Raw genomic sequence first — 23,171 nt, forward strand, 5'->3', positions numbered from 1 at the left:
CTTGCTCCGTTAGTATTTTCTCCAGTATGTTTGTCCGATGCATTACTGGATGATTAGATGTTCAGAACCTCACACTGGTGGAAAATAAGAGGATATATCAAGGTAATTCCTTAGTGGATTTATTAATGATGGAGGAGAATCATCTTTACCCAGAGTGGTATGAAAGTGGAGCTACCACACAGCGTTGAGGCAGATAGCGTAGATGCATTTACGGGGAATCTGGATAAGTATCTTTGAGTGATAAAGGATTTGCTGCTGGGTGAGATGAGGTGGCACGGAGGGAGGGCCTTGTGGATCATACACACCAGCATAGAACAGTTGGGCTGAATGGCCTGTTTCCATCCTAAAAATTCAATCAATCACTTGGTAGGACTGAACTTGAATATCGTTGAAAGAGACATGTTGAAGCTTTTCATCTTGCAGTCATCAGGGCAAACGGAAGAATGCCAAATTTCAAACAATCACAACAATTCATTGCAATATTTATTCATTTTCATGTGAATTTTGTGCTGTTGGAGGTGAAGGACATTGGAACCATTGAATAGAGCACATCCTATTTAGGGTCTTGGTGCCAGAGGCTCTCTGGGGAGGTGTAGTATTGTACTCAATAAAGTTAATGGAATGCCGCCTAGAACAAGCCAGATGTATGCCAGAAGGGAAGATTGAATGAAGTATTTAACAAACTTTTTTTTTTTTGCTTGCTTGTGAAACATGCAACCTGATACTTGTTTTGAAATATCGTTGTGCAAAAATATGTTGTCACTTCCATGTGGTGCACGTTCTCTGCTGCTGCCTTGAAATACAGCATTTGTTAAAATTGTATGGGCGCGATTTAATACGTGCTTTTATGGCTGCTCTAGATTCATGGTGTTGATATTCCTGTCATAAACGGGGACTAACTGGACCGTTTCATGTTGGTTTTCTCCTAGGAACGTGTGTGAAGTGCAGCAAAGCAGTTTATGGAGCACACCAGGCCTGTCAGGCTATGGGGAACCTATATCATGATGCCTGCTTCACTTGTAGTGCCTGCAGTAAGTAATACCTCAGCAGTGATGTATTGGGCGTGAGAACCCGGGCATGGGCAGGGTGACGGGCATGTTTGGAATTTGACCTTGGAATAAGTGCCCCTCTCAATAGTGTCTCAATCATTTGGATTTATAGGAATCAAACGGCACAGGAGAAGGCCCTTCAGCCCATCGAGGCTGTGCTTGCTCTTTTGAAGAACAATCCAGTTCACCTTATTTTCCCTGCAATTTTCTCTCCTTCAAATATTTATCCAATTCTTATTTGAAAGCTCCTATTGAATTTGTATCTAGCAGCCTATCAGGCAGTGCTTTCCAAATCATCACTACTCATGCATAAAAAAAGATTTTCCTCCTGTCGCCTCTGGTTCTTTTGCCAATAACTTTTAAATCTCTGCCCTCTGGTTCTTGACCCCCCTTGTGCCAATGGGAACAGTTTCTCTTTCTTTATATAAACCCTTCATGATTTCAAACACCTCTCTCTCTATCACCTTGATCAAATCTCCTCTTTGCCTTCTGAAGAAGGGTCTCCGCCCTGAGACTTTAGTTCTGTTTCTTTCTGCGCAGGTGCTGCCAGACCTGCTGAGAATTTCCGGCACTTTCTGTTTTTATTTCAGATTTCCAGCATCCTCTGTATTTTGCTCTTTTATTTTAGCGTTTTATGTAGGTCTAGCATAACTTCCTGGCTATCGCGCTTTATGTCTCTATTAATAAAGCCCCGGATCCCATATGCTGAAATTCTTGTGGTGATATGTCATACTCACTCATAGAACGAGATGAGTGTTCCCACTGTGTGATGTTGAGTCAGAATCTGAATAGCTGCATATTATTCAAAAAGGCGGGGGGAGGCAGAAAGTGGGAAACTATAGACCAGTTAGTTTAACGTCTGTCGTTGGGAAATTGTTGGAACCCATTATTAAGGAAGTAGTAATGGGGCATTTGGAAAGTCAAAATACAATCCATCAGAGTCAGCGCGGTTTTACGAAGAGTAAATCATGTTTGACTAATTTGCTAGAGTTCTTTGAAGATGTGACAAGCAAAGTGGATAATGGGGATCCTGTAGATGTAGTATATCTGGACTTCCAGAAGGCCTTTGATAAGGTGCTGCACAAAAGATTAATACACAAGATAAGATCACACAAAGTTAGGGGTAATATATTCGCTTGGATAGAGGATTGGCTAACCAACAGAAAGCAGAGAGCCCGGATAAATGGGTCTTTTTCTGGATGGCAAGCAGTATCTAGTGGGGTGCCACAGGGTTCGGTCCTTGGGCCCCAACTATTTACAATCTATATTAATGACTTGGATTCAGGGATAGAAGGTACTGCAGCTAAATTTGCAGATGACACCAAAATAGTAGGGAAAGTAAGTTGTAATGAAGAAATGAGAAATTTACAAATGGTTATGGACCGGTTGGGTGAATGGGCCAAAGTTTGGCAGATGGAGTTTAACGTGGATAAGTGTGAGGTTATCCATTTTGGTCAGAAGAATAAAAAGGCGACTTATTATTTAAGTGGAGAGAAACTTCAGAACGCTTCAATGCAGAGGGATCTGGGTGTCCTCGTGCATGAATCGCTGAAAGCTAGCATACAGGTACAGCAGGTAATAAGGAAGGCAAATGGAATTTTGGCGTTTATTGCTAAAGGAATAGAGTATAAAAATAGGGAAGTGTTGTTGCAACTGTACAAGGCATTGGTGAGACTGCACCTGGAGTACTGTGCAGAGTTTTGTCCCCTTACTTGAGGAAGGATGTAGTTGCATTGGAGGCGGTTCAGAGGAGGTTCACTAGATTGATTCCAGAGATGCGAGGCTTGTCTTATGAGGAGAGATTGAGCAGTTTAGGCTTATACTCGCTAAGTTTAGAGGATGAGAGGAGATCTAATTGGGGTATATAAGATGCTAAAGGGGATAGACAAAGTAGACGTGGAGCGGAGGTTTCCCCTTGTGGGGCATTCTAGAACAAGAGGCCATAGTTTTAGGCTAAGGGGTGGTAGATTTAAATCAGAGATGAGGAGGAATTACTTTTCTCAAAGGGTCGTGAATCTGTGGAATTCACTACCTCAGAGAGCAGTGGATGCTGGGACGCTGAATAAATTTAAGGAGGAGATAGATTTTTAATTAGCAATGGGTTAAAAGGTTATGGGGAGAGGGCGGGAAATTGGAGTTGAGGCCGAAATGAGATCAGCCATGATCGTATTGAATGGCGGGGCAGGCTCGAGGGGCTGAATTGCCTATTCCTGCTCCTAGTTCTTATGTTCTTATACGATGGCCAAGGCATTGTTGAGAGTGCAGAAGAGGTTTTCTAGCTTGGTACCGGAGTTGAGGGCCTTCAGTTGTATTGACAGACTGGAGAAGCTGGAGTGGTCTCCTTTGAGCAGAGAAAGTTAAGAGGCGATTTCATAGAGGCATTCAGAATCGCGAAGGGTTTGGGAAGAGTAAATAAATAGAAACAGTTTCCAGTGGCGGAAGGGTTGGTCACCACAGAGAGAGATTTAAGGAGATTGGCAAAAGAACCAGAGGTGAAAAGAGGAACTTTTTTTTTTTTGCACAGTGAGTTGTGATCTAGAATGCACTGCCTGAAAGGGTGGTGGACAAAGATTGAGTAGTAACATTTAAAAGAGAAATGCTTAAAGGAAAAGACTTTATAGGGCTCTGGCGAAAGAACCAGACAATAAGACTAATTGGATAGCACCATCAAAGAGCCAGCAACAATGGGATGAATGGCCTCCTTTTGTGCTAGAAGTCTTATTCATATTGCCTCATTCTCTTTAATATCATGTGATGTAGTAAATGCCTTTTGAAAATCTGCCAGTACAACGTCCACTGCAGTTCCTTTCAGCGATGCATTCAACCATTATTTCAAAGAACTCTTATTAAATTTGTCAGACACACCTTGTCTTTGAAAATCTCTTCACCTCCTGGAGTTCCTCCTTGACATCGACCCCCATTGACTGCAGCCGGAGCAGGTTCTGCGTGTTTTTCTGGAGTCGGGACATTTCCCTCTGTTCCTTTCTAACTTTCTGGATGCCTTTGAGGATGAAAAACCTCTTGATGTTCCCCTTGATCGCTTCCCACCAGTGTGTCAGGGACTCAGAGGGGTTTCACGGTTCTCCAACCTTTGTAATCCCTCTTGAGCTCCTCAATGTTCAATGCACGTTTAGCTTCCATGCCCCTCTGCCCACCCTCTGATCTTCCTCTAAGTGACAGTCAGCCAGTAGGAGGCAGTGGTCAGAGAAGAACACCGGCTTGACGTCGGTGGAACTGACTGCGAACGCACGGGACACAAACAGGAAGTCTATCCTGGAACGGATGGACCCGTCTGGCCGTGACCAGGTGTATCTACGCTGTGCTCCATCTGCAGGGTTGCTGAAGACGTCGTGCAGCTTGGCATCCTTAACTGTTTCCTTCAGGGATCTGGACGTAGCGTCCAATCTGCTGTCGGCCCTGCCGGATCGTCCAGCCGTATCGATGATGCAGTTGAAGTCACCGCCCAGAATGACCGGCCTGGAGGTCGCCAGCAGCAGTGGGAGCTGCTGAAATACCACCAGCCGCTCTGCCTTTTGTGCCGGGGCGTAGATGTTAATTAACCGGAGTGGAGCATTCTTGTACATTACGTCTGCTACGAGGAGGCGCCCGCCCACCTCCTCCTTAACCTCGGAGACGGTGAAGTTGCCTCCCCACAGCAGAATACCTAGGCCGGAGGAACGAGAGTCGTTTCCTCCCGACCAGATCGATGGCCCGTGGGACCACCATGGTGACCATTGCCTGTAGGAGCTGAGGTGCGGGATCGCACACTCCTGCAGAAACAGCAGGTCAGCTTTGACCTTCGCAAGGTAGTCCAAGGTCGCAACACATCGCGTAGTAGATTTAATGCTACGCACATTTATGGATAAAATCTTTACACCCAGTTTAAAGCATTTAGTCTCTTACCAAACCTGTTGTCTCTGAGAGTTCCAGACCTTTGGTCTGCTCCTGCATACCCATAGTGTTCACAAATTGCCTCACTTTGGATTGGCTGAGGAAACTGTCCTGAACCTCCCCACTGGAGATGTTCTGTTCAGGTGGCATCTGGGGGTTGGTGCCAGGAACGAGATTTGAAATGTTCTCTGTTGGAGAAGTCTCTCCAATCCTCTCCCCCTCTGGGGAGTTACTGCTCCCAGCTTCCTGGAGCTGGGGTGCGCTGAGCGCTTCACTGCTCCCAGATTCCTGGGGCTGGGGTGCGCTGGCCTCTTCGGGTTGTGGGCAAAATTGGGGTGCGCTGGTCTCCTCATTGTCTCCAATGTTCTGGAGCTCGGGTATCTCGTCCTCCAACTCCTAGAGCTTTGCCACTTCTTCTGTAGGTGCCGCCCTTTCCCTTCTTCGTCCGAAGAGCAGCTGCCCTTGTCATCCGTGCCGGATGGGAGACGCCTCTTGCCACTTGTCTGGGAAGTGGCTTGGTCCCTTCTTCGCCCATTCTTCCTTTGGCTCTCTTCACCAGCTGCCACTCCCCCTGCTGATTTTCCGCTGCCTCCTCCTCCATTGATTCGCTCTTCTGAGGAGTGGGAGGTTCAGGGGGCAGTGCAGTTGATCGGCTGTCTGCTGCCTCAATCTTTCCCCTCCCCTTGTCTCTTTCTGTGCCCCCCTTTGTCCTGTTGTTCTCACTGGGGGCCATGGTGGTTGGGGGGGAGGTGCAAGTGTCCTTGGTAGTAGTGACAAGAAGCATTTCCTCTGCTTCCCCCTCGTTGGCTTTGGCTGCCTGTGCGTAAATGAGGCAGCGTTTAGGGCAGGTCCTGTAGAGGTGGCCTGCCTCACCACACAGGTTGCAGCACTTAGTCTGTTTGCAATCCTTTGTCTGGTGCCCTTCCTGTTTGCAGTTCTTGCAGAGGGCGGCGCTGCAGTTGGCCGCCACATGACCAGACTTGCCGCATGAGCAACAAAGTTTGGGTTGCCCAGCGTAGACAAGGTAGCCACGGCTTCCCCCGATAGCGAAGCTGGAAGGAGGGTGGAGGATGGCTCCCTTACCATCGGCCTTAGTGACCTTGATCTGGTGTTTGCTTGTCCAAATCCCAAAGGCGTCTCTAACCTCGGTGCAGCTCCCAACCTTGTCGACGTACCTGGCGAGGAAGGTGAACACGTCGGTGACAGGGACGTGGGGGTTGTAGAAATGCACCGTCACCACCCGGTCCCGTTGCAACGGCAGAGCAAAGAGCGACTCCACCGTCAGGATCTTCATCTCCGACTGGTGTCTCTTCTCCTTGATCACCTTTAGGAACTTGACGCAAGCTGCCACACTCCTGAAGGTCACGTCGAAATATCCAACTCTGGGGAAGTCTTGCAGGGAGTAGATCTCCTCCGCTTCAAATCCACACGCCTTCAACAGGATCCGCTTGATGAAGAAGGCCCGATCCATGGGTGCTCCTCCTTCACCGCCACCCGAACGGTGTTATGTACCCCATGGTATGGGGCTCGACTGGTTATAGCCATCGCTTCACGACTACACTTGATCTTAGCCAAAAGGGATAAAGCTCAGGATACTGAGGCTTTATTAATCGCTCTCTGTGTGTCCTGCCACCTTCAATGATTTATGGACAATTACACAGATCTCTTTGCTTCTTTACATTATATTGTCTCTCTGCTTTCAACTTACCGTTATGAATCACTTCACAGTTCTCTAAATTTTGTCAGCTACTTGTCCTCCTATTCCGCCAACCTGCCTATGTCCTTTTGAAGTTCTGTGTTGTCCTCCTCATGGTTCACAATACTTCCAAGTTTTGTATCATATGCAGATTTTGAAATGGTGCCCTGTATACAAAGGTCATTAATGTACATCAGGAAGAGCAGGGGTCTCAACACTGACCCCTGGAGAACCCCCCCACTATAAACCTTCCTCCAGTATAGCTATTTTGCCCAGACACCAGATGTCAAGCAGTAGTCGGTTAATTGGCAAAATTGACTGAAGGTGCAGTCAGAAAGTTAGGTTTTGAACAGGCCTTTAAAGATTTTTAGTGGAAGGAACTGTACTTGGACCTCGACAGAGGCATGTAGTGTAAAAGCCAAGCAGTAGATTTGAAAGGTTTGTTCACTGGTGCCAAGGTAGTAATCGAACCATTTCAGCTTCTGACTTTCTGGCAATTTTTGACAGTTCCAGTTGCTACTTAACCAGGACCTGGCATTCTCTTCACATTTCAAATAGCAGCTATCACATCTTATCACGTACCTACGATGGGAAATTGAATTGAAGTTGAGCACATAATGGTCACCAAATTCTTGAAGGAAGAAATGTTTTGATCGAATTTATAGGGAGAAACTGGGGAAGTGGGTGGCGTAGTGGTAATGTCACTGACCTAGTAATCCAGAGGCCCAGGCTAATGTTCGGGGTGGGGTGGGGGGGCATGGGTTCAAATCCCATCAAGGCAGCTGGTGAAATTTAAATTCAATGAATAAATTCTGGAATATAAAGCTAGTCTCAGTAACGGTGACCATGAAACTATCATTGATTGTCATAAAAAACTCATCTGGTTCGCTAATGTCCTTTTAGGGAAGGAAATCTGCTGTCCTTACCCGGTCTGGCCTATATGTGACTCCAGATGCAGAAATGTGGTAAAAGTGGACTAGCTGGTCACTCCATTCAAGGGCAGTTAGGGATGGGCAACAGATGCTGATCTTGCCAAAGATGCCCACATCCCTTGATAGAATAAAAAAAAAAGACTGTTTCCAAACACAGGAAAGTCAGTAACCTGACCCCTCATATTTAAGCAGAAGAACCCAGGAGGGAGATGAAGAGACTCTTTTGTAATGACTTGTTAATGATCTAGAATTTGAATCCCATGTTGAAGAGATGTATGTATATCAGTGTCTCTTGAACTTTTTTATCGTGATCTAGAAAGACATTCGACAAGGTTGCACCAGACCCCTAGTTGAGCATAAATCAGTGTTCACTGATTGAAAAAGCAGTGGTCATGCCCAATAAAGGCATGTCATGTTCATAACTTTAAAACATAAACTGTACTCGGTGTGGAATCTTCTGGAACTGATGTCTTTTTAAAATGATTACTGATGGTCTGCACGAGACGGCCACTGAGAGTCATCTGACATAGTTTGTGGATTCAGGTACTGCCACACTGTCTCAATAGGACAAAGATGCACGCTCCAGGCTAAAGGTGTCACTACCCATCTCCTGAGACCATCCAGAAGAGGTTTCCTGACCTGAATGGGTCTTTTCAGAAACAAAGACAATGTTACCTAAAAGCCCCTGAGGAGAATGTCTGCAGACTGTACCATTCTCACTAAAATTCAGTAAGAGCAAGCGATGTTCTGGCCAAGAGGCACTTTGATCAGTTCTGGTCATGGGATATAAAGGAGCTGTTCAATCACTGTGGACAGTTTAGAAAAAGGCCCCAAAGGCATCAAAGAACTGACAAACATGCATTCTTCATCCTTCAAAGTCAGTGATTCAGAAGTGATCTTAACACAACATGTGGGATAGCAGTCAGTAGTATGAAAAAGGTAGATCAGTTATTTGCAAGTTCACTGTATTTAATTGTATTTAGGTGGTGGGCATTAACTGGGGATTCACTTGTGTCCTTATAAGTAGGAGTAGAATGAAACTATGGTTAAATTAAATAAAAGCAAAATACTGCGGGTGCTGGAAATCTGAAACAAAAATAGCTGGAAAAACTCAGCAGGTCTGACGGCATCTGCGGAGAGGAACACAGTTAATGTTTCGAGTCCGTATGACTCTTCATCAGAACTAAAGAAAAATAGAAATGAGGTGAAATATATGCTGGTTGAGGAGGGTGGGACAAGTAGAGCTGGATAGGGGGCCAGAGACAGGTGGAGGCAAAGGATAGATTGCCAAAGATGTCATAGGCAAAAGGATAAAGGGGTGTTGACGGTGGTGATATTATCTAAGGAATGTGCTAACGGTGATATTAAGGGTAGAAAGCAGGATGAGTAAGTGACAGATAGCCCTAGTGGGGGTGGGATAGGGGGAAGGGATCGAAATAGGCTAAAAGGTGGAGATAAAAGAATGGATGGAAATAAATTTTAAAATAACAATAGAAATATGTGGGAAAAGAAAAACAATTATATTAAAAAATATATATAAATTATTAGAAAAAAGGGGGATTGGAAAGGGGGTAAGGATGGAGGAGAAAGTTCATGCTCTGAAGTTGTTGAACTCAATGTTAAGTCCGGAAGGCTGTAGAGTGTCTAGTCAGGAGATGAGGTGCTGTTCCTCCAGTTTGTGTTGAGCTTCACTGGAACAATGCAGCAGGCCAAGGATGGACATGTGGGCATGAGAGCAGGGTGGTGTGTTGAAATGGCAAGCGACAGGGAGGACTGGGTCATGCTTGCGGACAGACCGAAGGTGTTCCTATGAAACTATGGTTGTTGGGTTAGGAGGTATATGCTTGTGATGTGCATCTCTGTAAATAAATGCTTATAAAAGCACGTAAAGATTGGCTCCAGTAACCATACTTCATGGCCTGAGTTTCTAGATTATAGTAGATCTAGAACAATACTGCAACTAAACTGTGAGAATGTCAAAAAGGCACAGGTCTAAATTAGTAAAAAATCAAATTGCAGACAGGTATCAGTTTTTTGGAGGTCTTGTGGTGCAGTGGGTAGCATCCCTACCTCTGGGCCAGAAACTCTAGGTTCAAGTCCCACTTCAGGATTTGATGGCCGTGGAAGGTGTGCTCATAACGTGGTCAAAAAGGTTGACTACAGCCTGTAAATTCTTCCAAGAATGGGAGAGTTTCCTGGTCAGCCATACTACAGAATGCAACGGCAAACCACTGCGGTACTTTGCCAAGCATAATCGTGGACCAACCCAATGGAAGTCCATGGTCGCCAATGCCCTCTTAGGGCCAGGTACCTGAGGAAGGAGGAGGGGGAATCGTGTTTTTTCACGTAAAGGGTGGATTTGTTTTCCAAGTAAAGAGGCGGAGGGGGAACAGATGTTTTAAGATCTGATTGGATAGTGTGATGGGGGAGGGGAGGAATCTTTCTGTCAGGATGAGCCAAGGTAGACCAGTGATCTTCCTGATCTGTGTTTACTTTGGAGTGTGATCATTATCGGGTGTGGGGGTGCTGGTTTTGTTGGTGGGGCACTATTGCTTGGAATAATTGGCTGGTGAGGTTGCAGGAGCTGGAGGTTTTTTGAGTTTGCACAAAGTTAATTTTTCTGAAAAACTCAACGTGTTCAACTGTTCCCTTAAGAGCGGTCGAAGTCTATTTATAAAAGTTCGCCAGTCCAATTGAACACAACATCTTTGTGCAGCAGCAGAAGGGTTTGTTGTACTGAAGGATGTGGGGCTAAAGGAAACCCAATGTTGCTTTTAGACTCTGAGAATCTATTTGCAGAACTGTGTGGCTCTGAGCTAAAACAGCAACCTATTGACTTGGCGAAATAGCTTGGGTGGAGGACTTGGACTTCCACTGGTGCTCGATGTTCATCGGGGTTTCTGTGACTGTTCAACACGTGCAATGCAGCTGCCAGGATGGACGTGGTTATGATATTTAGGAGCTTAATTAACGGCCTGACTTAGCTCACCTTCCATTGAATTAGAATCTTGTCAATTATAAATCAAACCTCCACTGCTTGCTGTGAACAGCGTGAGGATTGAGTGGTGTGGAAACCAATCTTCCTAGTGCTGTAACAGGAGACGGTGGGTGTATTCATGTCACTGGGCTAGTAACCCAGGGGCCCAAGCTAATGCTCTGGGGCACATGCGTGGAAATCCCACCACAACAGCTGGTGGAATTTAAATTTGGTTAATAAATCTGCAATTTTGAAGCTAGCCCCAGAGTGATGAGACAAAGCCAGTTGTTGCCCATCCTTAATTGCCCTTGAACAGAGGGGCTTGCTAGGCCATCGCAAAGCGCAGTTGAGAGTCAACCACTTTGCTGTGGGTCCAGAATGACATATACACCAGACCAGATAAGGATGGCAGATTTCCTTCTCTAAACATTAGCGAACCAGATAAATGCTAGCTTCCAATTCCAAATTTTATGAATTGAGTTTAAATTCACCAGCCGCGGTAGTGGGATTTGAACCCAAGTTCCCAGAGCATTAGCCTGGGCCTCTACATTACTAGGCAAGTGACATTATTATCACACCACCGACTCCCCTGAACAATACCTTGATGTATTTAATAGTGGTAACCTGGTGAAGTGTTACTCACACTGTTGAACATGAGTTAATCACTAAAGGTAAAGGTTCTTTATAATAGTGTCCAGTTATCTGCTTTGATTTAACCTGTTTTAAAATCACTGAAAATGGTAAACAATATTGAACTGTTTAATTGGTGCCGACTGGTCAGTTTCTTTTTAAATTCAATATTTTTTCGCGACCAGAAAAATACTTTTAAAACCAGCGCGCCTAAGAAAACGAGGGCAAGTGGAAGAGGCTTCCCGAACTGGCGGAACCTCGCAATGTTAACCTGGGGACAAGGTCAGTTTTATTGGCCTGACTTGGGCTAATGGAACCTTGAGCCATTGTTAACCCAAGGAACGTGGAAAACACGAACGCAAGCCGCTTTTGTGGGCTTAACTCACCAGTGCTGTCAAATTCTCCCGTCTTTTACGCTGGGTCAGGCGAGTGGTGTTGAAATCTTTAGCAAAATCTAGCGGAAACTCTTACCTACCTCCCAGTCTCGGTCAGAATTGGTGTAATCCAGGCCCAGCCTTTTTTGTAGCACTCCTGGCTGACACATGCTGGGAGTGCACTGGTGGGCCTTCAGAAATTTGGGTGTCTGCCATACGGACAAGAAAACTGTTTCAGCTCGGTACAAGAATACAATGAATTAATCTCTTCAATTGTCGTGGAAGATTAGCCCGATGGCCAGGGACAAAATGTGAGCAAAATAATCACGGTGATGTTTGATAGACCCAACATTAATTTGATACGTTTATCACTTTTACATGCTCTGTTACGAGTTTGGCAACGCTATCGTTTTACATTCCACCTAGCTTGTATTTCTGCAGTGTGTGTGTGTGTAGCCAGCTGTGCACACTTTTTTTTTTGGAAACATAACTCCCTCCCTCCAGCAAGTGTGGAATGTGCTGGAATGTTATCACAAAGGATGTGAAAGAAGTTGCTGTGGTTTGCTACAACCGAGATTAACTGTTCTCTTTCTTTTTGGTTTAAAAATAGTAATGACAGTTGGAAGACTGGATTTTGTGTGCAAAGCCCCGTTTGAGCTGAATTTGGTGGAATGCACCTCGTTTCTGTTGTAATTCATATCAAGCATTTTCAGAATCGTGAGGTTGTAAAGAATTGACATCGATGTTCAAAATGTGTTGAGTTGCCCTATTATTAACTGAAGAAAAACTCTCTTTTCTTGCTCTCACTCTCTCTCTCTCTCTCTCTCTCTCCCTCTTCCTGCTTGGCTTTCTAACCTCCCTCATGCCCACTCACACCCCCTTCCCCTGTCTTTCCTTTCTCACTTCTCTCCTTTCTCTCTCTTCCTCTTTCTCTCCTGCTCTCTCTCTCTTCCTCTTGCGCTCTCTCTCTTCCTCTTGCGCTCTCTCTCTTCCTCTTGCGCTCTCTCTCTTCCTCTTGCGCTCTCTCTCTTCCTCTTGCGCTCTCTCTCTCTTCCTCTTGCGCTCTCTCTCTCTTCCTCTTGCGCTCTCTCTCTCTTCCTCTTGCGCTCTCTCTCTCTTCCTCTTGCGCTCTCTCTCTCTTCCTCTTGCGCTCTCTCTCTCTTCCTCTTGCGCTCTCTCTCTCTTCCTCTTGCGCTCTCTCTCTCTTCCTCTTGCGCTCTCTCTCTCTTCCTCTTGCGCTCTCTCTCTCTTCCTCTTGCGCTCTCTCTCTCTTCCTCTTGCGCTCTCTCTCTCTTCCTCTTGCGCTCTCTCTCTCTTCCTCTTGCGCTCTCTCTCTCTTCCTCTTGCGCTCTCTCTCTCTTCCTCTTGCGCTCTCTCTCTCTTCCTCTTGCGCTCTCTCTCTCTTCCTCTTGCGCTCTCTCTCTCTTCCTCTTGCGCTCTCTCTCTCTTCCTCTTGCGCTCTCTCCTTTCTCTCTCTCTCTGTGTGCTGTCTCCTCACGCAGGCTCTCTCACTTTACTTTTCTATTTTCTTGCTCTCGTGCTTTCTCTCCTTTCTCTTGCCCTGACTTTTCTGTCCCTCTTTCTCTCTCCTTTCTCTTGCTCTCTCTTTTCCCTAAGTGCGCTCGCTCTGTCTTTGCCTTCGAGCGTGTTGTCTTCCTTTTCCCTCAAGTGCGCATGTGTGCTCGCTCGCTCTTTTCCCCCCGAGCACGTGCGCTCTCAGTATAGCTGCCCGGCATTGCTGCAGCTTGGGGAATCTGCTCTTGTGAAAAATACCAAATGCAAGCTGAGGCCTCGAAATAAAAACCCAAAAGGCACTATTAAAAAAACACACACAATAAATGATAGGGTAATTCTAATCGTCTGAGTGAGAATTGAGGAATTATTTTATTTAAGCTTTAATTTTAGACATTAGAGGTTCTGGTGACCTGAGAACTCCAAAGGTGGAAACCTTTTCACAAATCACCTTGAGCTGTCAGACAACCCCCATGGTCAGGTTGCCCAACCACAGTCATAAAGTAACAAAGTAAAACACATCCTTGACATGGGATTTTGGATCAGAAGGTTGATACAAAAACAAGTGTGGCAAAAGCATGACAACAGGAAGTCAAATTATGCAGATAGGAAGTTTTCTTCTTATTTCGGATGTGGGCATCGCTGGCAAGGTTGGCATTTGTTGCCCATCCCTAATTGCCCCTGAACTGGGAACACTGGCTTGCTAGGTCATTTCAGAGTCAACATGAATCCAGACCAGCTAAGGGTGGCAGATTTCCTTCGGGACATTAGTGAACCCGATGGGTTTTTGCCACAGTTATATGGTCACCCTTCATGGTCACCATCACTGAGACTAGCTTTCAATTCCAGATTTATTAATTGAATTCAAATTCCACCAGCTTAATTAATGGTTGTGGTTGTTGGAGGTCAATCATCTCAGTTCCAGGTCATCACTCCAGGAGTTCCTCAGGGTAGTGTCTTAGGCCCAACCATCTTCAGCTGCTTCATCAATGACTTTCCTTCCACCATAAGGTTAGAAGTGTGGATGTTCACTGATGAATGTTCAGATACTGAAGCGGTCCATGTCCGAATGCAGCAAGACCTGGACAATATCCAGACTTGGGCTGAAAGTGACAAGTAACATTTTAGCCACACAATGACCATCTCCAAAAAGAGAGAATCTAACCTTCGCCCCTTGACATTCAATGGCATTACCATCACTGAATCCCCCACTATCAACATCCTGGGGGTTACCATTGACCAAAACTTAAGAACAAGACTGCTTTTTGCAGCCGAAGACTTCGGCTTGATTGAATGAATGACTGATTCAAACTGCATCTTCTCCCAGCCTAAAGCTGCAGTTAACAGCTCAACAGTTACCAACCAACAGCTTTTCACAGTAACACTAAGATACCTCGCCCCCCGCCTCACCCTTCCTTCTCGGATTTCATTGTTCTCGCACCTCTTTGAAACTCAAATCGTTCCAAATACAAAATCTTTTATGTTTCTATTTTGTCTCTGCTTTCGGGTCAATAAAATGTAATATACCTTTTTCTGTTTACCTATGGAACTCCTGCAGATGCAAACATATTTCTTTTCACCTCTGACTTCCCTTTGATATTCAAACTCACAACTTATCTAAAAATGCAAATATTAGATCCAACGTGTTCACTTGTCTCTTGAACCTAGCGTCTCTATCCTTTCATGTTTAAAACCCACCAGACAATCCGTCTTCTAGAACCTTTTCCCCAGCTTAATTAAATCACTCTCTCATACACACGCACACACACACACAGCCTTCTTCACCGAATAACACAATATTCCCCCAAAATATTAAAAAATGAAAAACCATTCTCACAGCTAGACCCTTATACTGTCGGAATGTAAACCTGTCTTTCTGTTTAGGATGTTGGTGTGGCAACTGTGCATTTCCAGAACCTTCCCTGTTTATAACACTCAGCGTTTCAGTTTTTTTTTATCACTGATCCCTTTAATTTCGCTGTCTCCGTAGGTCGAAGATTGCGGGGGAAGGCTTTCTACTTTGTCAATGGAAGAGTATACTGTGAAGAGGATTTTCTGGTGAGCCTTATTTCCATGTAGTAGTTTGGTACTAACATGAACGTGCTCAATGATTCCCTCCCAGGATGAATGTTCATTGAGGATTGGCACATCGGGTATGCCATGTCACCTGATGTTTGAGAAGTTGTAGGACATGGTGGTTTTAGATAAAAAAAAAGGGCTGAGTTTTAATGTGATCCATTGAGTGGTAATGCCCGAACATGACACCAGGTCACATTTCCCATTTTGGGTGAGGCCCCAAGATGGGTGTCTAGAGTACCTGCCTGCTTCAAAGTGGAAGGGCACTTGTAATGTGAAAACTCTACAACACACATATGACCTCGATTGTGTTGATGTGCAGAGCGTGTATCCAGCAGTGAGCAGTCTAAACCAGTGGCTCTTAAAGGAACCACTGGAGGCTGATCAAAAAAGAAAGACAAGCCAGGAAATATGGAATCGCTGCTCCTGGACTCTGGAATATCTGCGGACAGGGGCCAGCCCATCCAAGGGTCCTGCCTTCATCCAGACTCCGACTGTCAGTCATTTCAACGTGTGAACCAGTCAATCCCCCGCAATCGGTGAGGTGCCTTCAACCTATTGCTAGCCCTTTAAATGAAGTGAATCCCGAGTAATGGTTCGTGTCTCTTGCCAGCAGGAATGGATGGGCAGCCGGCTAGCTCTACCCACCGCCTGTCCTTCTGCCCAAGGTTAAAATCGGATCTAATGCCTTTCTGTTTAAAGAATGAAATGGGGGTTTAAGATGAAACCTCTAACGTCATGCCTTGTTCTCTCGCTGTGTGTAGGATGCCGCAGGTCAGTAACTCCAACTTATTTTCCTCTCTCCATCTCACTCCACAGTACTCTGGTTTCCAGCAATCTGCCGACAAGTGTTTTGCCTGCGGCCATCTGATAATGGACATGGTGAGTTGAGGACGAATGACATTGTTGTCTTCTGGGAATTATAATCCTGCCAACTCTTGAGATTTTACATTTCAGCCCTTGGAGACAGTGTGCCTGAAAGTTGCAGTTTCGAATTTGTAACTACCTTCCTTCTCCCTGCCCGCCCCTATTCTGGGCGTAGCTCATTGACGTTGAAATGGAATTCCTCTTGATGCTAGTCAGTTATTGGTATCTTTTTTACCTCCTCGCCCCTGTAAAACTCACCTAGAAAACAAGGCACCGTTAACAAAGGAGCTTTGCCGGGTATTTTAAAACTATTTGAAAAACAGAAGCCCAAGAGGATATTAATAGGCCTTCTTTAATTCCCCAGATTTCTGCCTTTTGGTTCCGGGTGTAGTTATTGGGATAGAGCAGGACTCGGCAACCTGCAGCTTCAGAGCTGCGTGCGATTCTCCAACATCTCATTTGAGGCTCTGAACCTTTTCTAGTTGGGTCACATTAATTTTTTTTAAAGGTTTTTTTTCACATTAAGTCAGGGAAAGTAAGTGTCGTGTTTTTATTGTGGGAATAAAAGGCTCAAATCATGTTGCACTTCATGGTTTCGAATGATTATTTTAACAAAAGACATCACTGTGGTGCTCTAAACAAACCTAAAGCAAGTGATTTAGCGACATTACAGTTATAGATAATGCCTTTGGTTCAATGGAACAGATTTTTGGGTTGTGGCAATTGTCTCTAATGTAGCTGAGATGATAAATTATTCGAATGTGCTATTAGAAGCTAGTTTCTTTTTTTTATCAAGTAGAAATGTGCTGTTTTTCTATGAAGTTCATATGGTTCAATACATGTATTTTATTTATTAAAAAGGGAACTATACACTCTGTACCAGACACACTTTGGCGATTTGCCACATAAAATCCAAGACCAAAATAGCTCTGCTGACCCAAGACCAGGAAGAAACAGTTGGAATTTCTGGGGCACGTAGTAAGAAGTCATGATTTAGAAAGCCTGGTGCTGATGGGAAAGATCGATGGTAAAAGAGATCGAGATGGACAAAGAACGATCTTTCTGAAGAGCCTCGCAAACTGGATGAATGTACCACCAACGAAGATGATCCGTGTCTCTAGAGCAAGATTAACATGGAGGTCCATGGTCGCCAAGGCCCTCTTAGGGCATGGTACCTGAAGAGAGAGAGAGAGAGAGAGAGAGAGAAATTTGGATTAGAAATGTCAAATTTTCATCCTGTGGCTAGCAATACGTTATATTTTAGGCAAATTTTTTTTAATGACTCTTAAGGTCAAAAAAAAGTTGTTGCTCCCTGGGATAAAGCTTCTACCTTGGGCACAATGAGCAAATTAAGCCCATTTCGAAGTGCCCCTCCCCCTGCCCCCAAGTTAGTACACGGACTCATCTGCATATGACCCAGCCACGAGCCAGTGCAATTGAGCAGCACATCAAAATGTGATAGTTCCTTAAAAGAAGACAAAAATTTGGTTTAGATTGGAATGGAACCTGAATTAGTCAATGAAGGTGTTGATGGTCTGGGGGCACAATTGAACGTTTCTGCTGTACTTTGAAAACTTTGCAAACGACACCCAGTTTCAAACGATTCGTATTACATCAAAATCTGCCGTGGCTGGTGTGTTGCAGGAACCTTCAGTGGATTCTCCATCGCCTCAACTATCTGATTGTTTGGACAAAAGCAATTTGAATAATAACCGTATCTCGGAATATTTCCTTGTCTGTTATGAAGTGAAACTATGGCTGTGTCTGTTGTGTGTAGTGGTGTGGAGATTGATGTTGCTGAGACAGAAACCAACTCCAACTTTCCACCAAGTGTCAACATTGTGACCTGCTTGGTCAGCAGGACTCGCAGACAATGCAAAAATTCATTTGCAGTTGAACAGATCTACCTGTTCAGTGCATGTGTGATCTCTCTCTGTCTTGTCTCTCTCTCTCGTCTCTCTATTCAGCACTGACCCAGGAAGGACTTTCCAGTTTAAATCTCCAGTTTACCTTGTCATGAATTAACAATTTGATGCTAAAATTTATGGAGTTTCCTATAAGAACATTAAACGGTGCTGGTGTGGACCACTTGGGCCCTTGTGCCTCCTCTGCTATTCAGTAATCATGGCTGATCTACCTCAACTTCACTATCCCCATATCCCTCAATTCCCTTAGTGCCAAAAAATCTATTCTTCTGTTGTTAGTATCCTCAACAATTGTGTATCTACAGCTCTCTAGTGTATAAAATTCCAAAGATTCACAACCCTCTGAAGAAATTTCACCTCATCCCAGTCTTCATCTTCAGGAAGAAGAATGATTTTCTAATATTTTTTAAACCATACAATAATCACACAAACTAAAAAGGCAAGAGACAATAGGTGACTAAGTGCTAATGCGTTGGCTTGGATGCTTCCCATAGACTAGATGTAATTAATTCATTAGCTTGTCTTGGCTTTGATGAACATCTCACCTTCATTGTGTTGGGAAGTCTTTATTCTTTGCGAACAGAGAGATTTAAAGAAACGCGGGGAATCAGGTTCCCTGTGCTAAAGACACAAATATCTAGCTCAGATCGCTGAGGGATGTTATTGATCCGCCCCTGAGATATGCTATTATATAGGCAAATACAGGGCAGAATGAGGGCACCCTGAAACCCCCTTGTATGGAAAGACTAACGCCGCTGTACCTGAGAGAATCTCTAAGGCAAGAACTGAAACCTGTAACACTTGGGAATCACTTGCCTCCCCCTATCTTGCTCAGGATGAGGAGCCTCCCAAAGGACTTCTTTTTAAATGGAGTTTTGATATAAACTGTGCCACAGTCTGGTTGGTAGTGGGTTTTCCAATGTACCCAAAGCCAGATCACTCACCGTATTCTGGCAAATTGAAATCACCCTTTTTCACAATACCTTCATCAGCCAGGATATAAGATGCAGGTTTCAGCACTGAGGACCTACAGTCTGTTTCTCACCACTCACACGTATTGTCTATGTTAGATTCTCCAGGCCTTGGGAAAGTCGTATCACCCCGGATGTTTCCGCTGCGTCATCTGCAATGAGTGCCTGGATGGGGTCCCGTTCACAGTCGATACAGAGAACAAGATCTACTGCATCAGAGACTATCACAAGTAAGAGAGGCAGTCATTCTGTGTGGTGTACCGTAATATATAACCTCTCACTCTCTCAGCCCCTCTTTCCTATCCTCATCGTTACACTGATAACAAATCAGTTTTTTGGGGGGAGTGGGGGGTGATGGTCAGGTCTGAGTGGTATACTGTATGTTTGACCGTCCCATACACTATAACGAAGTCTAGGATGGTTGCTGAAGGTCATACGAACATATGAATTAGGAGCAGGAGTGAGGCCACTCAGCCAATCGAGCTGCTCCGCCATTCAACAATAAGATCATGGCTGATCTGATTTTAACCTCAACTCCACATTCCTGCCTGCCTGCCCCCGATAACCTTTCACCCCTTGCTTATCAAGAATCTATCTACCTCTGCCTTAAAAATATTCAGAGATTCTGCCTCCGCCGCCTCTTGAGGAAGAGAGTTCCAAAGACTCACGACCCTCTGAAAGAAAAAGTCTCTCCTTATCTCTATCTTAAAGGGGCGACTCCTTATATCTTAAACAGGCTGCAGGATGACGTGGACTGGGACCTGAATGTTGAAGGGTATGTAACATTTAAGATGGACAGGAAGCAAGGAAAAGGTGGAGGGGTGGCCCTGTTAATTAAAGATAATGTTAGCACAATAGAGAGGGATGACCTCAGTCAGGAAATCGGGACGTAGAAGCAGTTTGGGTAGAAATGAGGAGTGATAAAGGCAAGAAATCACTTGTGGGAGTGGGCTTCAGGCCCCCTAACAATGACCATACAGTAGGATGGGGTGTCAAAAAGGAAATAATGGGAACTTGTCAGAGCAATTATCATGGGGGATTTTAATCTGCATATAGACTGGAAAAAACAGATGGGCCAAGGTGGGGAATTCATAGGTCAACAGTTAGTCACTTGTTTCTTGATTCTTTCATGGGAGTGGGCGTCCGTCCCTAATTGCCCTTAGTTATTTCAGAGGGCAGTTAGGTCTGGAATCACATGTAGGCCAGACTGGGTAAGGATGGCAGATTTCCTTCCCTAAAGGGACAATGGTGAACCAGACGAGTTTTTTTTTTACAACAATCACGCTCACCATCGGTAACTTTATATTCCAGATTAATTAAATTTAAATTCCATCAGCTGGTACAGTGGGATTTGAACCCATGTCCCCAGAGCGTTAGCTTGGACCTGCTGCATTACAAGTTCAGTGACGTTACCACTATGCCACCATCTCCCCCCCTAGGTAAACCTGATAACATCTGATTAACTTTTATCACAAGGAGATGGAATTCATCCTTGAGGGAGGCGGGGGTGGGTTCACATCATCTCTTGGCACTCAGCCTCAGGGAAGGAGTCTTTGTTTCCGCTTAATTATATAGATTAAAAATAACGACTTGGAGGGGGAAAAAAAAGCTTGTGGGTGATTTTAGGCAAGGTATGTTTGAGGGTTAAGCCAGTGGAGGCTCTCGGATAGTGGGAGTGTTGGGCGGGGTGTATGCTACTTACGTCAGGTGAAAGCCACTGAAGCGTTGAGCATTGTACAGTGGCAGGGAGGGATAGTCCCATTGCATAGAAGAGCCAGCTGCAGAACCATTCAACCGTTCCGCCAGTTCCTGTGTGCAGAGACCTGCAAATGACGACCCATGTCTAGGTCGTGTCTTTTGTTTTTTTTTTGCTTCTACATTGCCTGTTTGGTCCTTCAACTTTTGAATTCTGCAGTGTCAGAATAAGGGCTTATAAAAGGGAACCACACTGGGTTTGAGTTTCCACTCTGGGCACAGTTGGCCATCTGGGTGCGAATTAAACCATTTCTCAGAAGTGGAGTTTTGGTTCAAGTATCTACCCAAACTCGTTTCCGTAATCATAAGCGTGAAATCATTTTCGAATTGGCTCAGTTGGGTAGTTTGATAGAATGTATTCTTTCTCGACATTAAGGTGTATTGATTGATGTATTTAGGTATGGTAACCTGGCACGGTTTCACTAATACAGCTAAAAACGGGCTTATATCACACAGAATAAGCAATTTTAATAAAAAAAATAGAGCCTGCCACATGAGTAATCTGATTTTCAATCACTGAAAATGCATTTTTTTAAAAAGCCTATACTGAACCATTTTGCCGTTGAATTGGTGTAAGTTACTCAGTCCCTCACAAAATAAATGTCTTTTAATATTTTAAAATGTGCCAACTAGTGCCCTGTTTGCCCCAGCTTTGATTTGATGAGCCTCCTTGAACTGGCATAAGTAGAATCTCGCTATGTTGGTAATTTTGACCTGGGGGGGTGGTGTGTGGGCAGGTTTGTGTGTGGGGCCTGTCTTTCACCATTGGAGATTGTGGAAACTTGATTTCCACTCGACGTATTCCTGTGTTTAAAGTTCCTCGACCTTCTGCGCTGGTTTGGCCGCTCTCAAGCGAATTGCGCTGGAGAGAACCGGCGGAAGCAGCGTTGAACCGCTCGCCTTTTGCCACATCGCGTGGCCTAAAAGCAGATCCAACGTGCAACTGAATGTGCTTTGCTTTACCTGGACCGTGAGTGACATTCCTCTGGACCCTCTTGGACATCTAAGGAAAGCACTTGGCACTGTTCCTCATCGAAACCATCTCCCTTTCAGATAATAACTCAGAAGCCCTTTCCAGCATTTTCCATGGAGAAAAATGATCCGGCTGCCTGCTGTGCATCATAGTTGTCAGTTTATGTTAAAAGTGTTGGAGTTTTCTTTCTACAGACCTTTAAAGGGAATCCTCAATGCCAGAGTCAGTACAGGGAATGTTAAGTATTTACCCTCTGGGTGAGTTCCAACTTATTACTACTTTTTTTTTGCGCTCAGTTTGGTTTTAGGTTTTGCCATTAACGGAAAAGCTCCTTCTGCTTACTGCATTTAATGGAGAGTTGAACAGAGAGTGATGACAGCTTGTAGGATCTCCTTGCACAATGTCTGCTTTGTAACATTAGTGTTTTTTTTTATTCATTCATGGGATGTGAGCACTGCTGACTAGGCCCAGCATTTATTGCCCATCCCTAATTGCCCTTGAGAAGCTGATGGTGAGCTGCCTTCTTAAAGAGCTGCAGTCCATGTGGTGTAGGTACACCCACAGTGCTGTTAGGGAGGGACTTCCAGGATTTTGACCCAGTGACAGTGAAGGAACGGCGATATAATTCCAAGTCAGGATGCTGAGTGGCTTGGAGGGGAACTTGCGGGTGGTGGTGTTCCCATGTGTCTGCTGCCCTTCACCTGTTAGATGGTAGAGGTCACAGGTTTGGAAGGTGCTCTCTAAGGAGCCTTGGTGAGTTCCTGCAGTGCACCTTGTAGATGGTACACACTGCTGCTACTGTGCATCGGTGGTGGAGGGAATGAATGTTTGTGGATGGGGTGCCAATCAAGCGGGTGCTTTGTCCTGGATGGTGTCAAGCTTCTTGAGTGTTGTTGGAGCTGCACTCATTCAGGCAAGTGGGAAATATTCTATCACGCTCCTGATGGTGGACAGGCTTTGTGGAGTCGAGAGGTGAGTTACTCGCCTCAGGATTCCTAGCCTCTGACCTGCTCTTGTAGCCACAGTATTTATATGGCTAGTCCAGTTCAATTTCTGGTCAATGATAACCCCCAGGATGTTGATAGTGAGGGATTCAGTGATGGGTAATGACATTGAATATCATGGGGCAATGGTTAGATTGTGTCGTTGCAGGTGGTCATTGCCTGGCACTTGTGTGGTGCAAATGTAACTTTCCACTTATTCAGCCCAAGCCTGGATATTGTCCAATGTCTTGCTGCATGTGGCATGGACTGTGGCATTGTGTTTTTTATAATAGAATCACAGAATTCCCTCAAAAGTCTTAATTCTTCCACTTTTTCAGTTGATATAGGCAGCTGTGTATATGCTTCTCCAGTTTGTGCCTGCATCTCAGCAGTCAATAGGCATAATGTGGCAAGCAGTGAATTGATCCCTGAGTTGAGGATGGGTCAAATTTTGGTGCCAAAATCAATCCCCTCCAACACTACAAGATAGGACCATCAAATGATTTATTTAAATATGTTTCCACTTCCAAATGAATTCAATACAAGCATAAAAATGTATT

The 23,171-nt window shown here is 44.8% G+C and overlaps 1 protein-coding gene across 1 annotated transcript in view; it reads left to right on the forward strand.

Annotated features, from left to right (window-relative positions):
- Positions 1 to 23,171, forward strand: part of limd1a (LIM domains containing 1a) — a 65,511-nt gene that overhangs the window by 23,132 nt on the left and 19,208 nt on the right. Inside the window, exons 2-5 of the mRNA XM_078539620.1 lie at positions 930 to 1,031; positions 15,052 to 15,119; positions 15,957 to 16,019; positions 19,000 to 19,130. Coding sequence (XP_078395746.1) covers positions 930 to 1,031; positions 15,052 to 15,119; positions 15,957 to 16,019; positions 19,000 to 19,130 — 364 coding nt within the window. The remainder of the gene's footprint in view (positions 1 to 929; positions 1,032 to 15,051; positions 15,120 to 15,956; positions 16,020 to 18,999; positions 19,131 to 23,171) is intronic.

Source organism: Cetorhinus maximus, chromosome 3 (genome assembly GCF_964194155.1).
Source record: "Cetorhinus maximus chromosome 3, sCetMax3.hap1.1, whole genome shotgun sequence".
NCBI classification, from domain to species: domain Eukaryota; kingdom Metazoa; phylum Chordata; class Chondrichthyes; order Lamniformes; family Cetorhinidae; genus Cetorhinus; species Cetorhinus maximus.